We start from the raw sequence: 23683 nt of genomic DNA, 5'->3' as shown, positions 1-23683 counted from the left end.
GCACATCATGAAAAGTGTTTATTATCAAAGAACACATTTTGATTACTTGACTTTATATACACGGTACAAAAAAATGCAAAAAATGAAAAGAGCTTTCTTGAGGATGTTCACCATTCATCATGCTTCCACTGTCCCTTCTTTGACTATAGCCATAGCCAGATTCCTGGCCAGAGCAAGCCTCAGGAGCTCCACTTTAGCCAGCTCAATGTCTTCCTCCTGGAATGACAGATACACATGGATTAGACTCCTATTGGATCGTACTTCCTTAGTGGTGTGGCAGCTGTTTGTATTGCAGCCATTCTGCGAGAGGAATGACAGAGGAGAGAAAACCGGTGCTAGAAGTAGTCCCCACCTTACTTTGAAATGGGGAAAATAAAGAGCTTTGGTTGGCTGGCTACTTAAAATGTAAAATAGAGAACCCTGATTATATAACTGTATTCTAAACCCCCTTTCAGATTTTAGCCTCACATTTAAGTCAAACCCCACTGAATATTTAGCAATTCTGTCATCAAGCTGCCATGAATCTACCACTGGACTCAGATGGGGCCTCCATCGTTGGCAGCCACTAAGCTTAACACCTTTTTAGGGGGAAAATCCCATACCAGCAACCGGAACTTCGTACACAAATGGTGAACAGTACTCGTCCACCACCAGTATGGACCATGTGAACAGGACCTTGGCTGTGTGAGGAGGATGCGGAGAGAGATGTACCTGCATGGCTCTGTCTGGGCTGGGAGCGGCAGTCCTGACGGAGGAGGTGAGCTCCTCTAAACAGAACATCAGCTCATGGGTTTGGTCTGCTGAGAAGATCACCTAGAGGAGGAACAAACAGGGTAGTGGTACGCCAACTTTCAGCGATAAGGCCCTAGTGACAGGTGCGAGCGTGTTGTCGTCTGATCCGACTGACCTCTTTCTGCTCCAGCAGCGGCAGGGCGTCGGTCAGCAGCGTCATCCAGAAGCTGCGGGGGGCGATCTTGGCCGTCATGAGGGAGAGCAGCAGCTTGGCCGCCTCCGTGAAACGCTTCTCTCCGTACATCTTGTGGAACTCGCGGTACTTGCCTGAGGAGGAGAGAAAGGAGAGCAGCGTACGGGCTTGAAACCTGTTCGTTTAGGTCCATCAGCGAGCGTAGCATGACGCCCAGCCTGGGTCACCGGACTGGAGATCGTATCAGTGGTACATGACGCTCTGATACTGTTCCCTGTGAATGCTTTTGGATAACTACCCAGCTGATGTTCACACATAATCACACAGTATACAAGTACAGTTATGGGGTTGCATGTTCTCTCTCTCTCTCATTTACAAGTACTTACAAAATGCTGATTTCTACATTGTTCCCTACTTGAGTCTGTGAGAAACCAGTGATACCCAGCACACAGGAGGTACTACAAGCATGGCATTGATTTTCACAGACAGGAACAGTTGGCAGGGAAGGGAGTGTCTACTCAGATTATTTAGAGAAACAAGGCTTTGTGTGTGAATTCTCCATAAAAGAAACACCTGGCATTAAACACTTGAATTCAGGAGGTTATTTGAATGTGAATTGTGTTCAGCTGAATGTTTTGGGCCCAAAAGAGTTTTTTTTAATGTGTTTATAGGTTGAGTTTTTATAGGTTTAAGTTTTTTTTTTTATGAATGGTTAATCTGTTTTCACTGATACTCTTCCAGCAAAAAAGCCCCCATCACATGCTGCTGCATTAAGCAGTGCATAGCTTTATTTATATCTGTGTGTACACACTTCTCTGTGTCTGGGTCTCATGTGACAGCCTAGGAGTGACTATTAGGGAAGTGGGCCAGGACCGAGTCTGGTCTGACTGAATGTCCCCTCAGTTGATGTGTAGATAGCATTAACCTTGTGAGAGTGGCACACGGACTGAGTCACAAGTTAAGCAGCGCGGCTAATGTGTGTGTGTGTGTGCTCTCCTAGTCCATACCTAGGAAAGTGAGCCTGTCACTGAGCAGCATGGCTGGGCCCAGGTTGTCTATCAGGTCTAGATCAGAGAAGGTCCCTCTGGCGCAGTAGTCCTGTAGGAACCTGACACACACACACACACACACACACACACACAGTTAAAACCACATGGAGAGAGGGAGCCTGATCTTTGACAATGAGGTGCTTTCATAAAGAGAACCACAAGCTGTAATTTATCTGACAGCTCAGATCCATGTACAATGCTTCATCTATTCTGAATCTACCAAAAGGTAATGCCTTCGCTCTGTTCTCTCTACGCTGTGTGAACTGAACTACATCTAATTTAAAGGTGTTACAACAATACCAAGATGACACAGTACCACCACCACAATACCCCTCCTTCTCCCACCTCTTGTGTTCTTCATGCATGATCATAACATCAAATATAATCTTGTAGGGACTGAATTTAATTCTAGTTTGAACAGGACACAACAGTGTGTCCTTGCTTTATATTCCAGAATCAAATGTTTTCAACGCCTTTTTAGAGTCCATGGTAGAGACAGTGTTGAGGCAAAGAAGACAAAGCACTCTTTATGAAGTTAAAGAACGCATTCATGAGCAGGCATGAAAATTAAGGCATTTTTGAAGTTTTGCACATCAGAGTTCCTGGGCTCCAGCACAGTCTCAGTTAGTGTTGAGGGACATCTCTGTGAGTAAGAGCTGTGAAGGACACTAACCTCTCTGAAATGAGGGTGGCGAAGGCAGCATCTTTGGCCCTGATGCTCCAGGAGAGAGCAGAGCCCAGTCGGTTGTTCCTCAGCGCCCGCTTGGCCATGATCTTACAGATACTCCGCACTGGATAAACATAACAAAAAGGTTAAAGGTTAAAGTCTCTACCGCATCAGGAAAACAGGTAACCATGTCTTTGTGTCTGTTTTGTGTAAGGTGGGTGGATAGAGAGAACGAGAGATGGACTGAGAAAGAAAGAACTACCTTGCTCTGACATCTGCCTCTGCTCACAGATCCTGAGCACCTTGAGGGCTTTGCGTTCCGTGTCCAACGGCACGCGCTCAATCTGCAGCTCCAGGTAGACACGGCCAAACTCTGGACAGTGGTCAAAGTAGTCCACTGCCAACTGCCACAGACTTAACACACACACACACACACACACACACAATCCATAAGGTCAGCCATTTGTACAGCCTTAATCTCATTCTAGGGTTCCTACACATTTTTCATTTCAAAATTCCACACTTTTCACTGGCCTTTTTTTCCCACTGATGTATGTTCCATAGACAAAGGTTATTCTTCTCAACAACAAAAATCACAGTGTGCAAAATGGCAAATGGCTCCACTACGACATAAAATGTCAAGGATGGAACAACGATATTTTCCCATACTTTTGCAGACTTTTTGTGCAATTCCAAAGTTTCCAAGACCTCAAAATGATCTAATTAATTCCCCATACTTTCCCAGACTTTCCATACTGGACTAGGAATCTCATCCTGGTACAAATATCATACTGTGGGGAAGATAAGCTTACCTGTGATGAGTGAAGAGACCCGAGGCATACTCCAGCAGGAGAAACTCTCTCAGGTTGGAGCCAAAGCTGAACACACAATAGAATAATGTGGTCAATGGCAGCACTGGTGCAATCATGTTATCTCCGGATTCAAATTTTACGTGAGAACACACACACACACACACACAGCCGAGTACTTACTGTAGATTGTGAGACTGGAGCAGTTTGCAGTGATCCAGGAGATCCGTCAAATGGGCCACAAACCACCAGTTGTTGAGAGCAATGCTGAAAAAGAAAACACAGTGGAGAAATGAGGAAACAGTATGTTAAAAGATACGGACAGGGATAGGGAACCATGCACTGTAAGGTTGCATGTATGTGCAGAACAGTGTGTGTTACCTGCAGTCCTTGATGACCTGGTGGATATCAAACTCAAAGGCAGCTAGTAAGATGCTGTCCAGGGGCTCTGGGACACTCCTCGAGTCTAGAAACATGGCCATGCACGACTGCAACACACACACACACACACTCAGTTATCTCTCTACGTACAAGGAGGAAACACCCACAACACTCTAGAGGTCACTGCACAAATCCCACATCATTCATAAATGCATTTTTTTTACGCAACTGTTCCTTATTTTTGTACTTCTATATAATGGCAAATATACCTTTTACTTGGATGGTTAATATAATCCCAGTGAGTATGGTATACATGTATATAAATGCCATGTAATGTAGTGGCAGTGAGAACAGAATGAATGAATGATGGATAATGTAGTTTCAGTTAGTGCAGTCTACCGATGTATGATGTGTGCGGGAGCCTCTTTGTATGGCACATAATGTAATAGCAGTGAGCGCTGTACACCTGTGCATGAATGCTGAGTAATGCAGCAGTGAGTGTATTGTTGTATTGTACCTGTGCGTAGTAATGCAGCTCGGTGGGTTTGACTGTGGGGTGGGAGAAGAGCAGTCTGGTGACCAGGAAGTGGTACCAGGTGCTCAGCAGCTCCTTGTGCTCCAGCAGAGTGTCCTCATCCCCCACTAGGATCTACACAGACACACACATGGGATTAAAGGGAAAAACAAACGGGAAAAGGTGAGAAGTAGTGTTGGATGAATAGTTTCATTCAGCATCATTTTATTCATCAAGTACAATAAATGCACTAGGATGTGTCTTGGAAGCATTGGTGCACAGACTCACCTTACAGATGAGCTCCAGGTGGAGGTTGCTAGCGAAGGAGTTGTCCAGCAGACAGCAGTTGACCTCCTCATGCCAGTGTCTCCACTTCACATCAAACTCTGTCAGCGTCAGGGTGCCGCCGGGCTGGAGGATTATCACACAGGTCAGAGGTTAAAGCTGCTGTAAGTAGGTTTTATAAGTTGATGGCGCCGTTGTTCTGCTATTTGCTTTCAAAGGCAATTTTGAGGCTCGGGCATCTGACCAATTCAGGCAAACTGTGGAGCTTTGGGTGTAGTTTTGGTTACAACACCCAAGTTCACTCCTGGGCCCGTTCCAGGATCAGTTTCAGTAGCTGTTGCAGTTTGAGAATGGCTCTTAAATGGAGACTTAAGGATAATACCAGCGTTTTTTCAGGTTTGTACCCATGGTCTAGGTTCCCTTTCTGCTTTACATTATTGATGCTGGTGTCTGCACACAGTCAGCATAGTTAAGAGGTTAGAGCTCATTTTCCTGCCTTCAGAAGAACGTTTTCTGCATTTCATTCTTGTACAGTATAAAAAAAAATTACTTCTACAGTAAACATGAAGCCTTAATTTGGTTTTGTCAAAGTTTCTATTTTAATCATCATTTCATTGTGCCCGAGTTCAGTGTTTTCATATCAATGTGTGCATTATGTTACAAGGTCATTATGTAAATGGGACTGGCTCTGGATGGGAGGAGTCAGTGAGATGGAGTGATCCAGTAATACAGAGACAGGCTGGATAACAAAGAATGATGACACTCGCAAATCACTGGTAAGACAGTACTTCAAAGAGAATTGTAATAATAGAACTGATATGCAAAGTTTATCAAATATGTAATATCACTTTGCATTTTTGTACACTTGTAGTGTGTTCATGTTAAGTCTACTCTCATACAGTACGCCTCGTCTCCACTGTATGTGAAGTCCCATTACATTTTATCCTGTACCTGGTGTGTAAATCCTGTATTGTGCAACTGTCTTGTAATGTGTCAGCGCCAAGTAACCAAGTAAAATTCCTTGTGCACCTGTTGCACAAGCACAAAAAAGTGATTCAGATTCCAATTCTAATCATTCTTGCCATCGAGTGTGTAGAATAACATTCAAATATGATCTTGAAAAACTGAGACTGAATCTACACAATGAAATAAACCGTAATAAGGGTATCCTACGTTGTAGATGGGCATCTTGCTGAGCAGGTTGTCCATCAGCTTGTACATGCTCCTGGCAGCGGGCTGCAGGGTCGCCTGCTTCACCAGCATCTGTCTGGCTTCGTCCAACTTGCCCTGCAGCACGTAACTCACCACCTACACAGCAGGGACACAAAAGATACGAGGGTTCAGATTTGATGCTGCGTTCAAAGTCAGACAAAACACAGATGAACAGTGATGACTGCATTTCAGAGGGTGAATCTGTCATTTTTGGATAGAGAAAAAAAATCATTAAATTAGAGGTCAAAAGAGAACATTTCAAAGGGTTTTTCAAAGAGTTTGTGTGTGTGTGTGTGTTGCACCTACCACATCCCAGTAGCTGTGGTGCTCAGCAGGGCTCTCACTTTGCAGCACCTCCCTGGCCTTCTCATCCACGTCAGCCTTGTGCAACCTCACCCAGTCCAGCAGGTGGAGCAACAAGGAACCCGCTGAGGAACCCCACACACACACACACCACTAACTTGTTAGTTTGGGTTTGAATGCTGTAATGGTTCCAAAGACAGGTAATCAAATGTATATGTGTGTGAGAGAGAGAGAGAACAAAGTCAAACCCTAACCTGGAGCAGCATCAATGAACAGCACTTCACACAGATTCCAGATCAGCTCTATGGCCAACAGAATGGACACCTGCCACGACAAACAGATACTGTGTTAGAAGAGTGTCACTGGCAACAGAATAACCAGAAAGAAAATTTCAGAAAATGCTGCATTCTAGCACATTAAATATGTATACTTCTGCAATAGAGATCAATTCTAGTATTAAATGCTCCTTGACTTAGTTTAGAGTTTCTGTCAGTATCTGTTACAAAGGCTTCCTGCATGTGTATTTGTTTACTTTGAATATAAGGATATCAGTCTCTGGGTGTGGTGGCACACATGCATGTATCCATACCTGATTTCCATACTGCGTGGCCAATTCTGCATCTTGTGTAGAAACTGCAGAACGGGAGAACAGGATGAATTTGACGATCTACGAGAGTATTCGCATCAAATACTAAAACATGTCACCATTATATTTCAGAATACTACACCTGCAACTTGCTGAAGCTCCTCCATGCAGGCTCGTATCACAGATCTGTAGTTCTTACTGATGCTGACAAATCTGAGGAGTGAGACAAAGACAGATGTGGCAAATCACCATATACAGTCATTTATTGTGTGGCTGCTTCATCTGCTATTCCTAGTGAGGCGTATGTCATACGAACAGCACCAGTCACATGCACCGGAAGACAGGGTTCGCCCGTCAGGTGAGCTTACTGGGGTTTCTTGTTCTTGCTGGGCAGGTCCTCTCTGATAGTCTGCAGCCCAACGAAGATGTGATGTGACTCATTGAAGAGTTTGCGTAAAATGGGGGAATATATGTCCTCATCTTTCCTAACCTCGTGGATGAAGGAGCAGCCTGATCCTTTAGCACCTGACACACACACACACACAGGAGGGAAGGAGTTCAGAGAGTAGGCAAGGAAGTGTGTGTGTGTGTGAGAGAGCGAGAGAGAGAGAGAGAGACAGACAGAGAGAGAGAGCAAGAGCCAGAGAGAGAGAGAGCCAGAGAGAGAGAGGGAAAGAGAAAGCAACAGGCTGTCAAACCATCTCATACTACTACCTAGACCTTGCGTTAACATCTACACTTACCCGATGCTTTGAACACGGTCTCATAGACCAGGATATCTCCAGGACCCCACGCAAATCCCAAATGCTTCCCATCACCGGCTGCAGGAATACTCTTAAGTTTTAAGAAAAACAGGCTCATTAATGACAGTGTTGCCTTTTCAGCTTCACATTTACAGCTTGACATGTCACTTTCATGTTATGCTGAAATAGTGATACATTGACTTTTCTAAACTTCCTATATCTCACAGAGCACAGCAGCTTGTTGCGCTACAGTTAGCCTGTTAGCACTGCCACTGCAACACAACAGTAAGGACAGAAGACAGCGTCAGTTACTCACGGTGGTTGTGGGCTCGACGTCTACCTCCTCCATCAGGAAAGACTGTGATCAGTACAATGAAGTGTAACGCCTTTGGCTTGTTTTCAGAAGGGCAAGACTTATAAACATCTCACGCCATGAACTACTACAGTGCTTGCTTCCGCGCCTCATTCACTCATATCATTCAGTTGAAAGCCCACCCTCGGCGCATGTGTCATGACGTCACGCCAGCGCTGCCATTCCTGCCTGACTAGAAACAAACTGCTCCCATCTGACAGTCCGACCTAGAGATAACCCCGAATAACCCCGAGCCAGTTTCACACCAAATGCAGGGGGGGGGGATAATGAATTAAAGAAATTATTAAGTCTTGTTCTGCTGAAGACACGTGCAAACAGATCATAGATTTCAAATGGAATCTTCAGTTTTTTAGGTTTTATTTTATGTAATTACATGACGTCTTAAAACGGACAAGTATCCGTCAAAACTGTGGTTGTTGTGGTTCAGAGTATGTTCGTCAAGACATTAAAGGAAAAACAAGATGGCCGCTGGGATCTCCTCCATTGGAAAAAAGAACAATCAAAAAACCTATATATTCCAGTCCTATAGTGTTGTATTGACAACGATGGAAGCACGTAGCAATGATGAGAGGTCAGCACGGCGTTGAGTCGCATTTTTGTGAAAGCTCTGCCCCCACAGACATCAATAAAAAGAAAAACATTCTGATGCGCGTGCATGTGCTGCTGAATGCCTCTTTAACGCGCATTGTGACACTCCCGCCCATGGCCAGACTGCGCTTTTTTCCTCGTGACTAACGTAGCCAATCAAAGACAAGTACAGTGGACGCGCATGGGCACATGGTCGCGCACGTTTGGTCGAATATTTTAAACGGGAGCGAGTACGTGCGCGTACCCGTATTCTTTGTGTGGCAGCGTAGAGAAGCGCAAAAAGAGTAACCATGGCTGATGAAAAACCTAAGGTGAGTATCTTAAGAATGCATCAAAATATCTGTCTGTTTAACCGTATCATCGGGGTGAGGGATAACAGAAAAAGTTGGTATTTTCAGATGTTCTGCTTTATCTTATTCAAGTTGTGGGCAAAAATTCAACTACTACTTTGATACACCGGAAGGCTTGTGAACGCGCATCCACAGGCGCGTAGATTACTGCCTGCTTGATTGCAAGGACAGCCAACCAGATGCGCTCGTAGTTGGTGTCATCCTCCTCACTGCATGCCTGAATTCACAAGCGTGTGTGTGTGTGTCTCTGTGTGTGTGTGTTGACCCCAGAGAGGCTACTGTTAATAGCTTGTGTTTGTATGTTTGTGCCAGTGGGAGAAATTCTTTGTGTGTACCTGCAGTTTTCATCTGAAACACTGAATGACTGTTATGTCAAGTTAGGGATGATTACTAATGTCATATAGCAGTATAGTAGTATTTGATGGTATTTGTTTATTCCAACACAAATTACACAGAAAGAAGCCAACCAGTGTGTTCACCCAGGTTCCTCATCGATAATTACTCTGCATAATGTTAGGGGGCCACAGTATATTGCACAGCCGTACACTGACAGTGTGGCTATTGACTTCGATAGCCTCTTTCCAGATCAGCCAGCCACCAATTAACAAATAATTGCTGCATGATTAATCTCTGTTCCCTGCATGCGTGTGCTAACTGGTTCTCCTCTCTGCCTCCGTCCCTCAGGAAGGAGTGAAGACAGAAAACAACGACCACATAAACCTGAAGGTAGCGGGTCAGGATGGATCTGTAGTGCAGTTCAAGATCAAAAGGCACACGCCGCTCAGCAAACTCATGAAGGCCTACTGTGAGAGACAGGTGGGCATGGCACAGTGTTAGCTTACAGCAACCATTGTTGATTTATTGTGGAGATTCAGGGTGGTGTTACAGTCTGATCTCAACCTCCTGCACAATGAGGGATAGCTCACATTAAAAGTAATTAAGCACTTTTACTCAAGTACTGAAAGTTTAAGGCCCCTTCCTCCAGTGATCTCATCATTTTTTTTAATGAACCTTCAAGGTGAATCGTTGGTTTACGAGGCATTAGGCCAATAAGGAGCAGGAGTAATCGCCGATTCTTGCCAAATGATAGGCACAGCTGACCGTCTCCATCCTGACTCACCTGCTGTACACCTGAACCTCCTTTTGTTTGGAATTGACTAGTGAAGAGATTCATACATCACATTTTGAGAGAGACTCTTTCAGGCCGCTTGAGGAGGCCTGTAAGTACAAATTTGAGGTACTTTTACTCGATTGTGTGTATGTTCGTGCACATTTTTGGAAACATAATATTTTTACTCCATTACATTTAAAAGGAAATGTAAAAATGTTCCAATAACAGAAGTTTATTTGCTCAGCCAGAATCAAACTCGTCTCCTCCGTGTGAGAAACCGATCATCTACCACCAGGGGGCGATTTTAAGAGTGGATGAAAAGGTGTGGCGCCCAACCCCTCCCCCCCCCCCCTCCTTTACAGCACACACTGTATTATTACATCCCCCGGGTTATAGATTTTAGGGAAAATGATACCTACAATCACCTTTGTAACATTTAAACACACAACTGTTCACAGTAGTTACCAGCAGCATGGACAGTGTGGAGCAGGGCTTATAAGCATTCATATCATATGGGAATAATTATTAGAATGACTTGAGTTAAAGTATTCACGTATTTGAACCCGTTTGAAGCCATCAGACGCCATGATTAAAGTTTTCTCTAGACTTTGATTGCACATAATGATAATTATTCTCAGCCTTTCACACTTTCACAGCAAACTAAACAATGCAGTGTCAACCACAAGCAAAAAAAATCCAGCAAGTAGCTGAGTCCTGCCGTGGCAATTTAAAAGTTCACATCACCCAATGAAAATCTTTCGTTTTGTTTTATTTGAAATGAATAAATCATTTGACTGCAGATATTTCCTTGATGGTGATGTCACATTTAAATCAGGGTCCATCGTCAAACCCAGAGTTCCCAAGTAGTATTTACGACCTGAAAGCTGATGTGAATGGTATTTTCAAGTAGAAAGCTCGGATCTATCGTTTTTTCCCATATGCAAAATACTGCATGGTTACTTTGCCTTATAAGTTGAGCTTTAAGGAAAGTATTAAATTATTTTTAAAACTGAAGTCCTTTGAAGTGGACTAGGTGCCTTCTTACCTACCTGTGTGAAGATAATCATGGCTACTAGAAACACCACATTAAGAATCAAAGAAAAATGGTCTGAAAGACACTGCAGCATGCTAAAAATTTGAACTTTTGAAAGTAAAAGCCAGATAATGCTGGTGAAAATGTTATCCATCACCTCCATGTTTACAGTCTCTGCAAGTTTGTGAAAGTGTTGCATATACAATGGCAAATACACACAGTAGAAACAGAAGGACAGCTCCACTTCTTCCTCTAATTCCGCTCAAACCAAGATCAGCAGGACGTAAACACCAATGAAGCCAGAGGTGGCTGTGGATCTGCAGCGAGCACCAGAATGTCTCGGTACTGATGTCATTCTCCAGCGCCGCAGGCTGCCCTGTCTCTTCGTCCTTCCCAAACTCGTAATCACGGGATGCAGGAATGTTGACTGATTCTAATGAGTCAACGTCGGGAAGAGTGCCAGTTAAACCCTTACATTGTAACTGTGACCTTGAGTGCAACTATGGATACATGGCTAATAGAAACAGTCCTCAGGCTTATGACAAATGTCTCTGTTAAAAGTCCCCTTCATTTTCCAGATGTGAGCTCACTCTGTTTATTCTATCCGGAACGGAAAGACGGAAAAAGAGAATATCTAATGAAATGCAACTGCTGGCATGGCTCTTTATTTGAAAGTCAAATGCGGGTTCAAGTCTCTGTAAGAATGGAAAGTGCTATTCATCCCACCATGCCAATATTGACTGTCCCATGGACTGCCAGCAGGGCAAAACATTTTTGTCATGCTGTCGTATTCAAAACAATACAGTGAGAAGCATACTTGGATTTTGGTCCCATTTCACTGCAAGATCCAAGGCCCATTACTTATTCTGTTCCTGTGATCTTCAAACTCTAGTGCTTTAAAATAGTCCAATGTTCTTGGCTTTCAGCTCACCATTTCCATGAAAAGCTCTGTTTGTTCTCTATGTGACGGCAGTCTCACATGTATGCGGTGCTGCTGTGTGATACTTCTATTTCGGATCCTTTGTTTCCCTCCTCTGTCTTTAGCTGGTTAAGTGGAAAACACTTTAGCCAGGCAATCATAGTTGCAGCTGCTTGGGCTAAAATCCCACCTCATTTTAAACCATTACGCTTATTTGGCCACTTTCCTGTCCAACTATTTGAATAATAATCAGCAACAGCATCCGACAGGTTTTTTAACAAAGTTATTAACTGCTGTAAAATGAAAGGAACCAAATGGATATTAACAATTTGCTTTAATAATGGAGGACTTGCACTGCTGGCTCCATTAAGACCCATTGGTTGTTGAGGCCCACTCAGCAAAATGCAAAAATCCTATTGAGTTAGGGTTACTACAGCTTATTCTGCTATAACGATAGCATGATAGCCCACTCTAGAATTTAATTTCTTTGCCAGAGGGAAAATGACCAGTCAGAGGAGAGGTGACAGAATATGAGGTGAGTCACAGATGCATCAGAGCAGGAGCTGTTGCTGTCTGTGTCAGTGTGCGTCACAGCCAGGCTGGCCTAGGCCGAAGGTGATTATCAGTTCCAAGAATGCCAAATCAATACTTTTGTCCTTGTGGAGATCTTTCCTCCCAAGTTGTCTGGGAAGGAGGGCAGACCTCTCAAGAACATGAGCACAGAGAAGCATCTTTACAGTCTGAGATGGAAACAAAGAAATAAAATAAATTACAGATGAGAATAAAATCTTATAAGGCTAAAGGGTCTTCAAATAATTCTAAGGCATCTATTATACTCACAAACTTTTTTGCAGACTTTTTTCCTCATATATTTAAGTGAATTCAAGTAAATAGCCAGTTCTCTCTTTCATAAACCAATAAGGGCCATGTTTCATGCATTTACACTTATGAAAACATTTCCCTAAATTATATTATCTGGTAAACTGTACTAAAGGAAAGATCTTTGTTTCTAGCCAGTCATACATATCACTCCCAACACCATCTGATACCACAGAAGTAGGGTAGGCCTTACTGAAGCCACATGCTTCCCTTTACGTTGTTGTTCCCGTTATTTGTTTTCTCTATCTGAAAGGTCAGCATGGTTTTGGAATGCCAGCATATGCCTCTTCCTAATTCCCTTTGTTTAGGCTATCGACCGTTCAAAGTACTTGTGAAAGTTGCTCATTTAGTGCTGTCGGTGTGTAACGGACAGCTTGGCAGGGGATGGGTGTATTTGTGTGGACAAGGGAGTCGCTTCCAAGCCCGATTCACTACAAGAGCCAATGTTTTTATGTGTTTTTCTCTCCAGGGGCTGACGATGAGGCAAATCAGGTTCAGATTTGATGGACAGCCCATAAATGAGACGGACACACCGGCACAGGTAAGTCAAGAAACAATTAATTTTATGTTAAAAAAAAGTTTTTGACAGGGAAAGTGTGCTAAAAAAAAAATGATATAAGCATGCCCTCCATACACCAAAATACAGATTAGCTGGATATGATATTTGACAGGGGGATAATTCAGAACTTGCATAATATACAACTGATTTTGAATAGGGTTTATCACAAATGCCATATGACTTGTGTTTAAATAAAATTATTTTCCCTCAACAGTTGGAAATGGAAGATGAAGATACAATTGACGTATTCCAGCAACAGACGGGAGGCCTGAATTAATTGTCCCTGCACTTCACCGCTTCCCACCTCACCCCACCATCCTTCCCGGCCCCCAAAACACTGAGACTGCTTCTTGCAACTTGCCCTATTGTCTCAACAGAATGCCATGCAGAAGAAGTTGTCATTTCTCAGCTTCAACACATAACTGCTGTTGTATAGTGCTTTCATTCTTGCCCTCGTTACCTTCCTGTTTTTGTACATAAACCACGTTGAGATCACTCTTAAGTTCAGGTTTTGTTTGTTCCTGCCATGTTGTGGCGAATGTTAAGGACCTCATCCCAATTCGAAGGGCTTGTTCTGAGGATGCAGATGATTAGGTTGGGCTTGATCGCTGTCCCGAAAATCTGCTCTAGAAGTCTAATGTTTTGGGACTGGCTATCACTCAGAGAACAATGTTATTCCCAGTTTGGGAATGGGGCTGGATTGTTGTTTGGTTAAGTTTCTGTTATCTGCGGAAAAGAATTGGTTTTATATCTTTTTTTATATAGTAGTGGATGTGTAGAGAAATGTCTAATAGTGACTAATAGTGACTTTAACTAGGCCAAGCTTCAAATTTGGGAAGCCTGAAGAGATGTTTCCAGTCTAAATAAACATCTGTATTGTCTAATAAGATGCTTGTTAAAATAAAGCTATTGTCTTTTTATCCAAACTTGCAATTATTTTGTCTGACTCTCCAGTGTGATTGTTTAACTGTCACTTGTCCCTTAATGCAACCAATATAAAACAAACTGCATTGTTAAACTGAAGTTGCTATGAGGTGCGAGTGGTGGACATGGTGCACAGACAAAATAGCCTAGTCTTAAACTGGCAGGACAATGACAAGAACACAATTCCTCAACAAGAGTAGTGATTTACATTAATAATTTGAAATTAGCAATGTAGTGGAGGATAAACCCTCCTACACTCAGTTTATAACTGCTACTACTACTTAAATCTAGTTAGGACTATCAAATTTATGTAAATTATATGAAGATAGGGTCTTGTGAGGAAAAAAAGTGCTGTTCTGAAAGTATAATTATTTTTTGTTTAAATTAGTGCTTGTTTGCCTTAAGATGATAGCTTGCCCATCTCTTTCTTTACTATTACACCACTGTTTGAAATACTTTGCAGACAGTAATCATCATAGATTAGATAGAAAGAGGAAAGATGAGCCTCGAGGATGTGGACTCTAATGTCTGATCATTGACATTAACTGGCGAGACCTGCCACCAACCAGAGAGCCGTTCTGTGCGGTTCTGTCCAATCAGAGCGGGTGGAACGTCGGTGGGCTGGGTCTTGTGGGCTGGCACCGCAGAACCGACAGCTCCACTTTTTCATGTGTGTTCCAGTGTCGGGTGGAGTCTACATCCCCTCGCGTTTCTGCGGAAAGGACTGTCGATTTTTTTGTATAGTTTTTTACTGACTATTTGTTATTGCAAAGGCATCGAAATACACCATAAAGATGACGACGACAACTACCTTTCAAGGAATGGACCCCGGTGCTAAAAGCAGTTCAAGGTAAAAGGAGCAGAAAGCCCTTCATGAACAAACAAAAGAAATGGGATGCGGGCAAGCCTCTCAGCTAGCTAACGCCTCTTTTTCTACATTTTCTTATAGGTGTCGAGGCAGCTTGCTAACTAACATTAGGCCGCTGGTGGCTGGCAAGGGATTTTTCTGGATTTAGCTAAACTGTAACATAGTCTTGCTAATTAAGTTAATCTTATTGGGTGACTGATGTACCACACAGCCTTGAGCCACGCTAGTTAGGCTAGCCTGCCTGGCCTTTGATAAATAGTCACGTAAAGAAATGAAAAGAGAAACCAAGTGTCTGCATGGTCTTTTTCAATTTTATTTTTGAGCTATCTAACGCTCAGCTGACATTGTCCGAGTACCAAAGCTCAACTTTGTTCTAGTCCAAGTCCCAGTCCCTGTCCTGCATTGAATTCTCGGTATACTGCTATTCTTTTTGTAGTTGCGACTATTCTCGTCTTTTTGCACGGAATTTTCTAGCAAAATGTTCAATACAAAACCAAAGGAACAGCTTATGAGCTTGACTCAAGAGGTCTAAGAGTCCAAACGTTTGATTGATTGCAGGAAAAATCCCAGACTAGACTTGAGTCTGCAGATCTCATTATCTCTGATTTGGTTCTTTGCTGGTTAGGGCGAGAGAAGCCTGAACTTAAATGAAGTTTAGATAGACCGAAATACTATCCATTTTGTCATGTTAATGGGCGTATCTTGGCAAATGTCTACGACTGGCCTACATAATCTGTTACCTCTGGGGTTTTTTTTTAAGTGGCGTGAAAAATACCTTAGGAGGGCCAGTTAAGGGAGTCATCCTGCAAGCACGCAGTCATACACTTCCAGTAAGTGATGCGTCTCGTCTGGATGTATTCCTCCCCCTTTGCAGTGAAAACAAGGCGAGGAAAATGCCTGTAAATCATGCGGCTCAAACAATGGGGGAAGATCTTGGTTGCAAATGAACTAGACAGTTACGAAAAGGAGTGTCGTTTGACGGCCTTTGCTGAGCGAGCATGTCAAATCTCGGTCAGTCATCAAGCATTTGACTTCGCATGCTGTTTTCGGATGATGCGGGGGCTTGGGTGGGGGCTTTGAGCTAGCTAAGCCTGTAAATCTTTCCTTAGTTCTTTGCTTTTACCAGTTAAAGCCTTTTTACGAGCTGCTGGTCAGTTCTACTGCTGACCGACCACAGGGATCCGTACAGCAGCAATCCAACTTAAGCAGAATTAGGGTAAAATCTTACTAGGCCATCAAAAGCCTCCCACCCTGCATTATCAGCCATGCCATCTTTGGCTGTGGAGCCAGGCTAAATCTGCCCATGCCCCACCTGCCTGAAGCTGCCTTCCAGTTTCTAAACGTCGGTGCCGTTTCATTGAAAATATTTGCAGTTTCATTCTAGGGTGGGGTCTGCTGCCAGACAGCTAAAAGCCTTTCCTCGTCGCAATCCGTGTGGAAAGCATGAGCTCATCCTCTCTGGCCGGGAGGTGAAGTCTGGTTTAGGCATCACCAATAGCCAAGTGCGAAGGACACTAGTGTGTACACAAGAAATTATAGAGAAAATCCACGCCACCTCCTTTGTGGGTTTTCCCCCCTCTGGTTGCTTTCTTTCTAGTTCCGCCTCAGGAGCTAAGTTGTTTTTTGGACTCCATCTGCCTGCCTGGCCCTTGGACAGCTGCTCGGTGTGTCAGCTGGTGGCTTCAGCGACTGTGTGGAGCTAGCTGAAAAAAAGAGGGGAGGGGTCTAGTACGGGCTCTGCAAACACATCAGTTTCTGTCCTCCACCCCAACTGTCCTTTAGCACAGGGAGGAAAAAAGGGTTTCCTACTCATTATCGTGTCCCCTTTGTTCAGTCCATGGTAGAAGGAATGTCGGTGGAAAGTGGGCTTTGTTTACCATGCCTGGGTTTGCATGCAGGCTTTCTATATTGTAGAAAAAGTCTAGTTATTATGTGACCTACATTAGCTTTGATGCTCAGACTTTCTACTTCTACTGTGCCACACTGACCTGAGAGTCATCTTATTCGATTTACTCATTTAATAATGGAATGACAATACTATCAGGAAGTGACACCAACCCCTTGTGTGTCACTGCAATGGAATCTGTGCCAAAGAGAAGCATCGGATAGCCAGCTAACGCTGTGATTGTAGGCGACTGGAGTCAGCTGCAGGGCAGAGATTGTGAGTATCTGTCTGACAGGCTGACAGCCGGGGCTTAGAGAGCAGAGACCTTGCTGGTAGCGAGTGTATGTGTATGCAAGGGGTAGGGTGGAGTAGGGAGAAGGCTGCGTGTAGCCTAAGGCATCGTCATGTATTATTTGACTATTGATTTTTGCCCTGTGCAACTGATCAGTAGAGTGTGACATGGAGACCTTGTGTTTCAGTTAAACGGTGGGGGATGGGGGCAGGGTGGACAGGATGTCAATCAGCTAACATTACAATCCTTCGTTTGTTGCTATTAAGGGTACTGCGACCGCCAGGCGGGGCCTCCAACATCTCCTTCGGCACAGACGACGACACCCCCCAGCGCAAGAACAAGATGGCCTCCAACATCTTTGCCGAGCCTGACGACCCCCACGCTCATCGGAGGAACAATCCACCCAGTAACTAGCCTCCCTATTGCCTCTAATCTAGCTCTGTTCATACCGAGGCCACATAACAGCACCAGACCCTAAGGAATCACAAGAATAGGGTTGCCCCTGGTTTTTAGACAGGCTTACATGGTAACATTGACAATGGGGTGAGTTTTGCACCAGTGAGACAGGACTGAACACTGTCTATCTGTCTTTAAACCTTTGGAGCAACTGTAGTAGTAGTGGAAACTGCCAGAAGCCTGAAGCAAGGAAAAAGCACCATGGAATTAATTCTTTTAACTTGTGCAAGGAAAGGATAAAAAAAAGTGTTTTTTTGTATTTTTCCATTTAGATGGTCAGAAAAAACATCCCACAAGTTTAATAGCCAAAAAGCCCTGGAGTGCTTGGATAAGGGTAATTTGAAGCTAGGCTTTGTTAACTGGGGAGAGGATCAGCCCTCAAAGGAAAGAAATACGCCAGTTAAAAATGTGTCAATTGGTAAAATGTGTGGCCTTGTATATAGATATGTGGCATGTCTTATTTTGAGCTCAAGACAAACGTAGCACCGGGGGATTTGAAGACCTGTAGCTGACTTTAAATCATCAAGGTCACAGGAAACATACAGCCAAGGAGGCTTAAATGAAAAATTGACGTAGCCTCGTATATTGTATCCAGGTAAAGCTCTAGCCAAACATAATTCTCTCTTCAGTATGCAGTAGCTATACTGCCTTGTGTTTTAATGCAATCAATGTCTAGATAGGCTCACTAATTTATGAAGTTCTTTAAGAGGAAAATGCAAGCCCTGCAGCTGTAGGATTCCCTTTCCTTTCAGCCAAGGGCTGTGAAGTGACTCACAAGCCAGGGATCACATGTTTTCACACTAGCCACTTTGTAGCAAATCATTTACATGATGTAGCAAATTTGCGGGGCATGGAGAATGTAGAATTTACCCTAAAATCATTAGCCTGGCCTCTGACCTCTACAGCCAACAGCTGCTGCCTGCAAAGCCTTTTCCTGCTTGCATTGTCTCACGTAGGTCTGGGTCAAGTTCAGGCCAGTCATCCTATAGTTGTCCCAACTGGGATATTGAGGATATTGGTCTGTAGGAACAAGCAAGGTTTATTACTATAACAGGTTTTATTAGCATTGTCTGAGCAGCCTGGCCTGGATATGAACTGCCAGTGTCGCTAAACAGGTTTGTTTCCTTTGGCTCGCCAGGTCGTGTGTAGATCCTTTTCGATGGCCATGCAAGCTTTTGTTTATTCAAGGGCTTAAACTATGTCTAAAACAAACCATCTAGAACAATGCCCGCTTGGTTGTGAACCCTATCTTGGAGAATATGTCCATGCTTCACACTTATGATAGTTATGAGCTCTATCATAACCACACATGATTTCCCTTGCCACATTGTGTAGACTAACCCTGGGCAGAGATTTCTCACTGTGGTGTTTCAGTTTGACTGTTGGGAATGTGCTGACATTATGTTCATGCTGAGCCATAAGCATAGGCCTAGAGGCTGTTACTCAGCCAGTGTGTTTGGCAGGTTGTCTGCTGGGATCTAGGGGTCTTCAGATACCAGCGCTGTGGGTTTGTTCAAGTGCCCTCAGCTCCCAGCCACAGTAGAAGTACTCTGTAATCAGAGAGGAAGCCAAGACTAGGAGCAGCAGCACCATTGCTGTTCATGTCTCCAAGCTTGTAGATCAGTTACGATATACACTGTGATAGACCGGCATAATCTTTATGTTCATAACAGGCCTATAGGTTAAGTAGAAGGCTATGTGTTGTTGTGATGATCGCATAATGCATCACAGTCCAGCCCATCAATCCAGTTTAATCCTCCTCCATTTTCCGGTCGTTCACTGTCCAGAGAATTGATTGGACTCAGTAATGTGGAGACAGTAATAAAGGAGCTCTTGTTGACTCATAGAGGCTTTCAACAATGCTGATTCACTTCACTCCATTAACAACCCGACATCTACTGACCAAAATGGCCACTCCTCCTCTTCTTCAGCTGGCGTTGTTCCCCCATGACAAAGACGATCTATCCCCTCCCCGGCCCTCTGGACTGTCTACAGCTGTTGCCTTATGTGGCTTTTGGTTAGCACAGAGTGCTTCCCTACAGTGGGCCAAACACTGGGTTTTAATGCCCTTTCGGCTAAAGGAGAATGTGGGCAGTGTGGGGTTATGTGAGTTTTGGCACTCAGGTTGTCTGCCTGGACCTGTTCCATTGCGTTTCTGGGTCTGTTGCAGTCTGGGAGAAGTAGGCAATCGGATTTGGTGATGTTTTCTGCTGGTTGTCAGTGATTTTGTCTCATGTTATTTCAGTCAAATTCCCTCATAACATTGGTGTTTTGTCAAATCTGAGAATATGGATCTTGTTGTGAGCACTGCTGCATCATGGGTTAGAATTACTTGGGTCTGGGGTGCCCTTGTGGTTAAGTGGATTAGTGTCCATATACCATGACTGTGTCGTTTGGATCCTGACTCATGCTTTGTCACTTGTCTCTTCTGTTTCCTGTCTAGCTTCAATATAGGCCACAAAGAAAAAAAAATAAAATAGGCATGACTGCGCACCCCAAGAAAATAATTAATTTGATCTGTACTTGGAGAAGGTTGTATGGGAGTATGTTACAGCCCTGAACTGTCTTTAAAAGGTTAATTTATATGTTTCTCTCTCTCTCTCTCTCCCTCTCCCTGGCCCAGCCGGAGCGCCCACAGGGACCCTGTGCGGGGAACCCTCGGCCCCGCTGAGGCGCTGCCAGCAGCCTCTTCTCTTCCCCAAGAACCCTGATCCGGAGCTGACCACCATCCACAACTCTGGGGCAGCCATGGTCTGGAAAGAGAGACGAGAGGTACCTAATTCAGTCTGACAGAGCCTGTTTCCAAAACAGAGCCAAAGCCTCGTTTGGGGCTGAAAAGCGCACAGACATAGATTAAGTGTAATTCTAGACTAAACAGTTCAGTGTAGAATTCCATTGGGAGGGGAGGGGTGTTATCCATCTATCTGAAACTGAACCAGCATGTTCTTTGATAGGTATTCTCTATTGACATTTTTAATCCTCATGGAGGTTTAATCTGTATTCTGGGAATGAGTCCGTCCTCACTGTCTGACATGGGCAGCGTTGTCTAATTCAGGAATATAACTTCATACACAAAGCCTAATGTGTTGGCCTGCATTTTCACTTATATTAGTGATAGTCATTAACTTGGTTCAGTGGGATGCTTCATCTCTGTCTCAATTGTTTTCATTGCAGGTTGAGAATGGCGAAGAACAAGCAAACGATGGTAAATATCCTGGATTCCTTCTGTTGTTTACAGAAATGTTTTCCAAGTCTCTCTCTCACTCTCACTCTCACACTCACTTTCTCTCTCTAAACAGCTGTGCATGACTTACATTAGTCAGTAGCCACAGTGAATAGCCTCATGGTAGACTATGGCAGATCAGGTAATTCCACTCCTGGCTCTTAAAAATCAGGTCACAGTGGCTGGCTTTGTCCCCTACACTGCTGGAATACCATACCATATTTTTGTAAGACGCACACGTGCTTACCTTGTGTTCCTAAGTCAACACCGCATAATCTCTTTGATGTTGTTTTGCCCTGTCATGATGGCGTTATGGTCTGTAGTCAAGCAGCTGTTCTTTGGTGAAAGCCTTCACATTAGTATGAAAAGCTATTTATTAACCTCCAGGTGCATGTTTGTAATAGAGTAGCAGGCTTTTCAGATAATGGAGGGTTTGACCGCGTATCTCGGTGTACACTGAGAAATCAAAGCTGACTTATTGCTCTAATTTGAAAGTGCTGCACTGAAAATATGTGTAGTTGTGTGTGTTTATGTGTTAATATATATGTCAGGAATTTTAGAGCACTTCAATCGGGATGTTACTGGCAATGTGTTGAGTAATTTGTTTCTTCACGTATCACTAAGACACATATTTTGCCAGAGGGCAGGGGCAGCCAGGAGTGGCACCTCTGGAGCAGGCAGGGGTTTGTTTTTCTTGCTCAGGGAAACTTCAGACACAGAGTATTAGAATATGTGGCCTTCTGGTCATGCGTTTCTTTAACCACCTCGCCGCCCCGTGCAGCTCTCCTGTCTGTGGCACCAGTCTTGCAGATCTGTTCTCGCGCCTCACAGCGACCCCTCCACTCTTTCTGATGTCAAGCAGAGAATATCTGGAGGGTGAAGTGTCCACTCTGATTTAAAAAAAACAAAACAGGAATTTTAAATGTTCTGGAGGGTGAAGTGTCCACTCTTGATTAAAAAAACAGAAATTTAAAAAGTAGTGAAAAACCAAAGTATTACTTCATGCCCTTATTTGCGACATTTAACTTAAAAGTCCCTGCAACGCTCACATTCTACAGCTTTTTTAAGCACTAATGGACAACGAGAGCCTAGTCCTTCAGCACTGTGATTTCATTACAGACCTGGCTAGCCTCAACGCAGCACTGTTGAGGACAATTTATTGCATCTACTCTAATTCGCTTTCACTTTTTCCACATCCAAGTACACTTTATTTTACCAGATAACATGGTGTTTTACTGTGACTCTCTCTCTCTCTCTCGCTCTTAATCAAATGGTAGAAACTTGCTTTATCCAACATTTTTAAGCTGTTTGGGCTTGTGTCCTAGTTATGAGAACATTAAAACCCCAGTCCTTATTTCATCAGGAAAAAATATCGAATATATACTCTCAACCAGAAATAATCTGTGATTACTCCCTCATCATCATTTTTTTTTTTTTTTTTGCACAGGAAAATGAGCTGGAAAATCAGCCACCATTTTATGCTTTGAATAAGCGTGTTGTCTTTTTGTTGGATGTGCAGAGTGTCCCGAGGTCGGGCAGGGGGAGCAGGAGGAGCAGAAGGAGACGCCACAGCCCTCCGCCCCGTCGGGAGGAGGAGCCGACGGCGCCGGCGGCAACCGAAGAAACCCACCCGGCGGCAAGTCCAGCCTCATCCTGGGTTGAGACCACTTTTTATTTTTCATTGGAATGCTTTTTTTATTTTTTGAAAGATGAATAACCCCCCCCCACACACACACACACTCTCTTCCTCCCCATCAACCAGTCACCTTCTTCCCTCCTTCACTTACTTCACATGCACTCGCGTTGTCACGTCCATGGACCGCCCCGTCTCCTCTCCTTCCACCCTCAAACCTTTTGTTTTGATCCTTTTTTCTATTAAAAAAAAACAAGAAAACTGTTGACAAAAGCACTTTATGTATCTCTCTCTCTCCCCCCTTCCATTTCAGCCCATCCTGTAGTGCATCGCGCCTGCTGGAAAAGGCATGACGTTTAGCTTGTCTCTCATTCTTCCCTGTTGTAAATGGTAAAGGAAAAAGTAATAAAAAAGATTTGATGCGTGGATTTCTAAGTACAATAAAGATTGATATGAATTTGCTGTGGCTGGTTTCTTCTTTTCAGAGTAGTTACAGTCATACTGTGTGCGTACATCAGTGAAATATATCTAATATGAGCTAAGGTAACAAACTTAGTAAGGTATGAGTTGTGTCAGACTGACTGTTTTGTATCAGTATTTCAGGGCCATGCAAATCTCCATACTATCAGCGATACTATCAGGGCCATGCAAACAGTCCAGGGGTAAATTTACAGTTGTCAGGCTGATTTACATGACAGGCTGTGACACGTGCCTCCTCTTTATTGTGAGAGTAGATTCACTTCTTCAATAGTCACATGCATAAATAGCTCAACACACAGCAGGCTATCGGGTTATTATTTATGTATGGTATAATGGAATCTGAAGACTGCAGTGGGTGAGTGCAGACAGGCTTTTGTGGACTCTGTGACTGGGCAGATTTCCAGCCACAGAGTCCACAAAAGCCTTCAAGTCTCCAGTTCTGTCAGAGGAGAAATTCCATTATATTTTCATTACATCATAGATGGAATATTTGGCTCTCTTGCTTATAGCTTTTCAGCTTAAAGATAAAAGTTCTGCTTTGTGTTGGAACTATGAGCTAAGATTTTCAAAACAAATGTAGATTCAAGAGATGAAGTGACTTATGCGAGACTCAATGTTACTCATGGAACATTTACT

General features: G+C 43.6%; 3 protein-coding genes across 4 annotated transcripts; 2 read left to right on the top strand and 1 right to left on the bottom strand.

The window, feature by feature from the left end:
• Window positions 1–3: 3 nt before the first annotated feature.
• Window positions 4–7953, bottom strand: nup85 (nucleoporin 85). The gene is made up of 19 exons (XM_071912339.2): window positions 7791–7953; window positions 7475–7565; window positions 7100–7256; window positions 6874–6944; window positions 6735–6778; window positions 6400–6469; window positions 6149–6270; window positions 5804–5938; window positions 4634–4756; window positions 4349–4480; window positions 3832–3938; window positions 3634–3717; window positions 3454–3519; window positions 2904–3055; window positions 2648–2765; window positions 1933–2033; window positions 908–1059; window positions 712–813; window positions 4–216 (listed from the first exon to the last, which is right to left on the bottom strand). Exons 1-19 carry the CDS (start codon window positions 7821–7823, stop codon window positions 118–120), a joined length of 1959 nt encoding a protein of 652 aa, XP_071768440.1. The 5' UTR covers window positions 7824–7953; the 3' UTR covers window positions 4–117.
• Window positions 7954–8663: 710 nt separating this feature from the next.
• Window positions 8664–14206, top strand: LOC139921915 (small ubiquitin-related modifier 2). The gene is made up of 4 exons (XM_071912307.2): window positions 8664–8746; window positions 9470–9601; window positions 13197–13268; window positions 13501–14206. The coding sequence occupies exons 1-4, from the start codon at window positions 8726–8728 to the stop codon at window positions 13561–13563; spliced, it is 288 nt and encodes a 95-aa protein (XP_071768408.1). The 5' UTR covers window positions 8664–8725; the 3' UTR covers window positions 13564–14206.
• Window positions 14207–14886: 680 nt separating this feature from the next.
• Window positions 14887–23024, top strand: LOC139921935 (jupiter microtubule associated homolog 1-like). Of its 2 annotated transcripts, none has more exons than XM_071912344.2 (5): window positions 14887–15060; window positions 17522–17661; window positions 20335–20483; window positions 20886–20916; window positions 22454–23024. In XM_071912344.2, the coding sequence occupies exons 1-5, from the start codon at window positions 15005–15007 to the stop codon at window positions 22594–22596; spliced, it is 519 nt and encodes a 172-aa protein (XP_071768445.1). In that variant the 5' UTR covers window positions 14887–15004; the 3' UTR covers window positions 22597–23024. The 2 variants fall into 2 exon arrangements, with proteins under 2 accessions (XP_071768445.1, XP_078140845.1); XM_078284719.1 differs by having other exon boundaries at window positions 17522–17662; window positions 20330–20483.
• The last annotated feature ends 659 nt before the right edge of the window (window positions 23025–23683 follow it).

This window comes from Centroberyx gerrardi, chromosome 7, assembly GCF_048128805.1.
Source record: "Centroberyx gerrardi isolate f3 chromosome 7, fCenGer3.hap1.cur.20231027, whole genome shotgun sequence".
NCBI lineage: Eukaryota > Metazoa > Chordata > Actinopteri > Beryciformes > Berycidae > Centroberyx > Centroberyx gerrardi.
This window is presented reverse-complemented; position numbering and strand designations above follow the sequence as displayed.

What these genes read in the sequence shown, in the direction of transcription:
- LOC139921935 (XM_078284719.1), top strand. Translation starts at nt 15,005, where the DNA reads ATGACGACGACAACTACCTTTCAAGGAATGGACCCCGGTGCTAAAAGC. An exon ending in GGTGCTAAAAGCAGTTCAAG is followed by an intron (nt 15,061 to 17,521) that starts GTAAAAGGAGCA and finishes GTTGCTATTAAG; the next exon opens with GGTACTGCGACCGCCAGGCG. An exon ending in CGGAGGAACAATCCACCCAG is followed by an intron (nt 17,663 to 20,329) that starts TAACTAGCCTCC and finishes CCCTCTCCCTGG; the next exon opens with CCCAGCCGGAGCGCCCACAG.
- LOC139921915 (XM_071912307.2), top strand. Translation starts at nt 8,726, where the DNA reads ATGGCTGATGAAAAACCTAAG. An exon ending in TGGCTGATGAAAAACCTAAG is followed by an intron (nt 8,747 to 9,469) that starts GTGAGTATCTTA and finishes TCCGTCCCTCAG; the next exon opens with GAAGGAGTGAAGACAGAAAA. An exon ending in AGGCCTACTGTGAGAGACAG is followed by an intron (nt 9,602 to 13,196) that starts GTGGGCATGGCA and finishes TTTTCTCTCCAG; the next exon opens with GGGCTGACGATGAGGCAAAT.
- nup85 (XM_071912339.2), bottom strand. Translation starts at nt 7,823, where the DNA reads ATGGAGGAGGTAGACGTCGAGCCCACAACCACC. An exon ending in ACGTCGAGCCCACAACCACC is followed by an intron (nt 7,566 to 7,790) that starts GTGAGTAACTGA and finishes TTAAAACTTAAG; the next exon opens with AGTATTCCTGCAGCCGGTGA. An exon ending in GCCCAGACAGAGCCATGCAG is followed by an intron (nt 217 to 711) that starts GTACATCTCTCT and finishes CTGTCATTCCAG; the next exon opens with GAGGAAGACATTGAGCTGGC.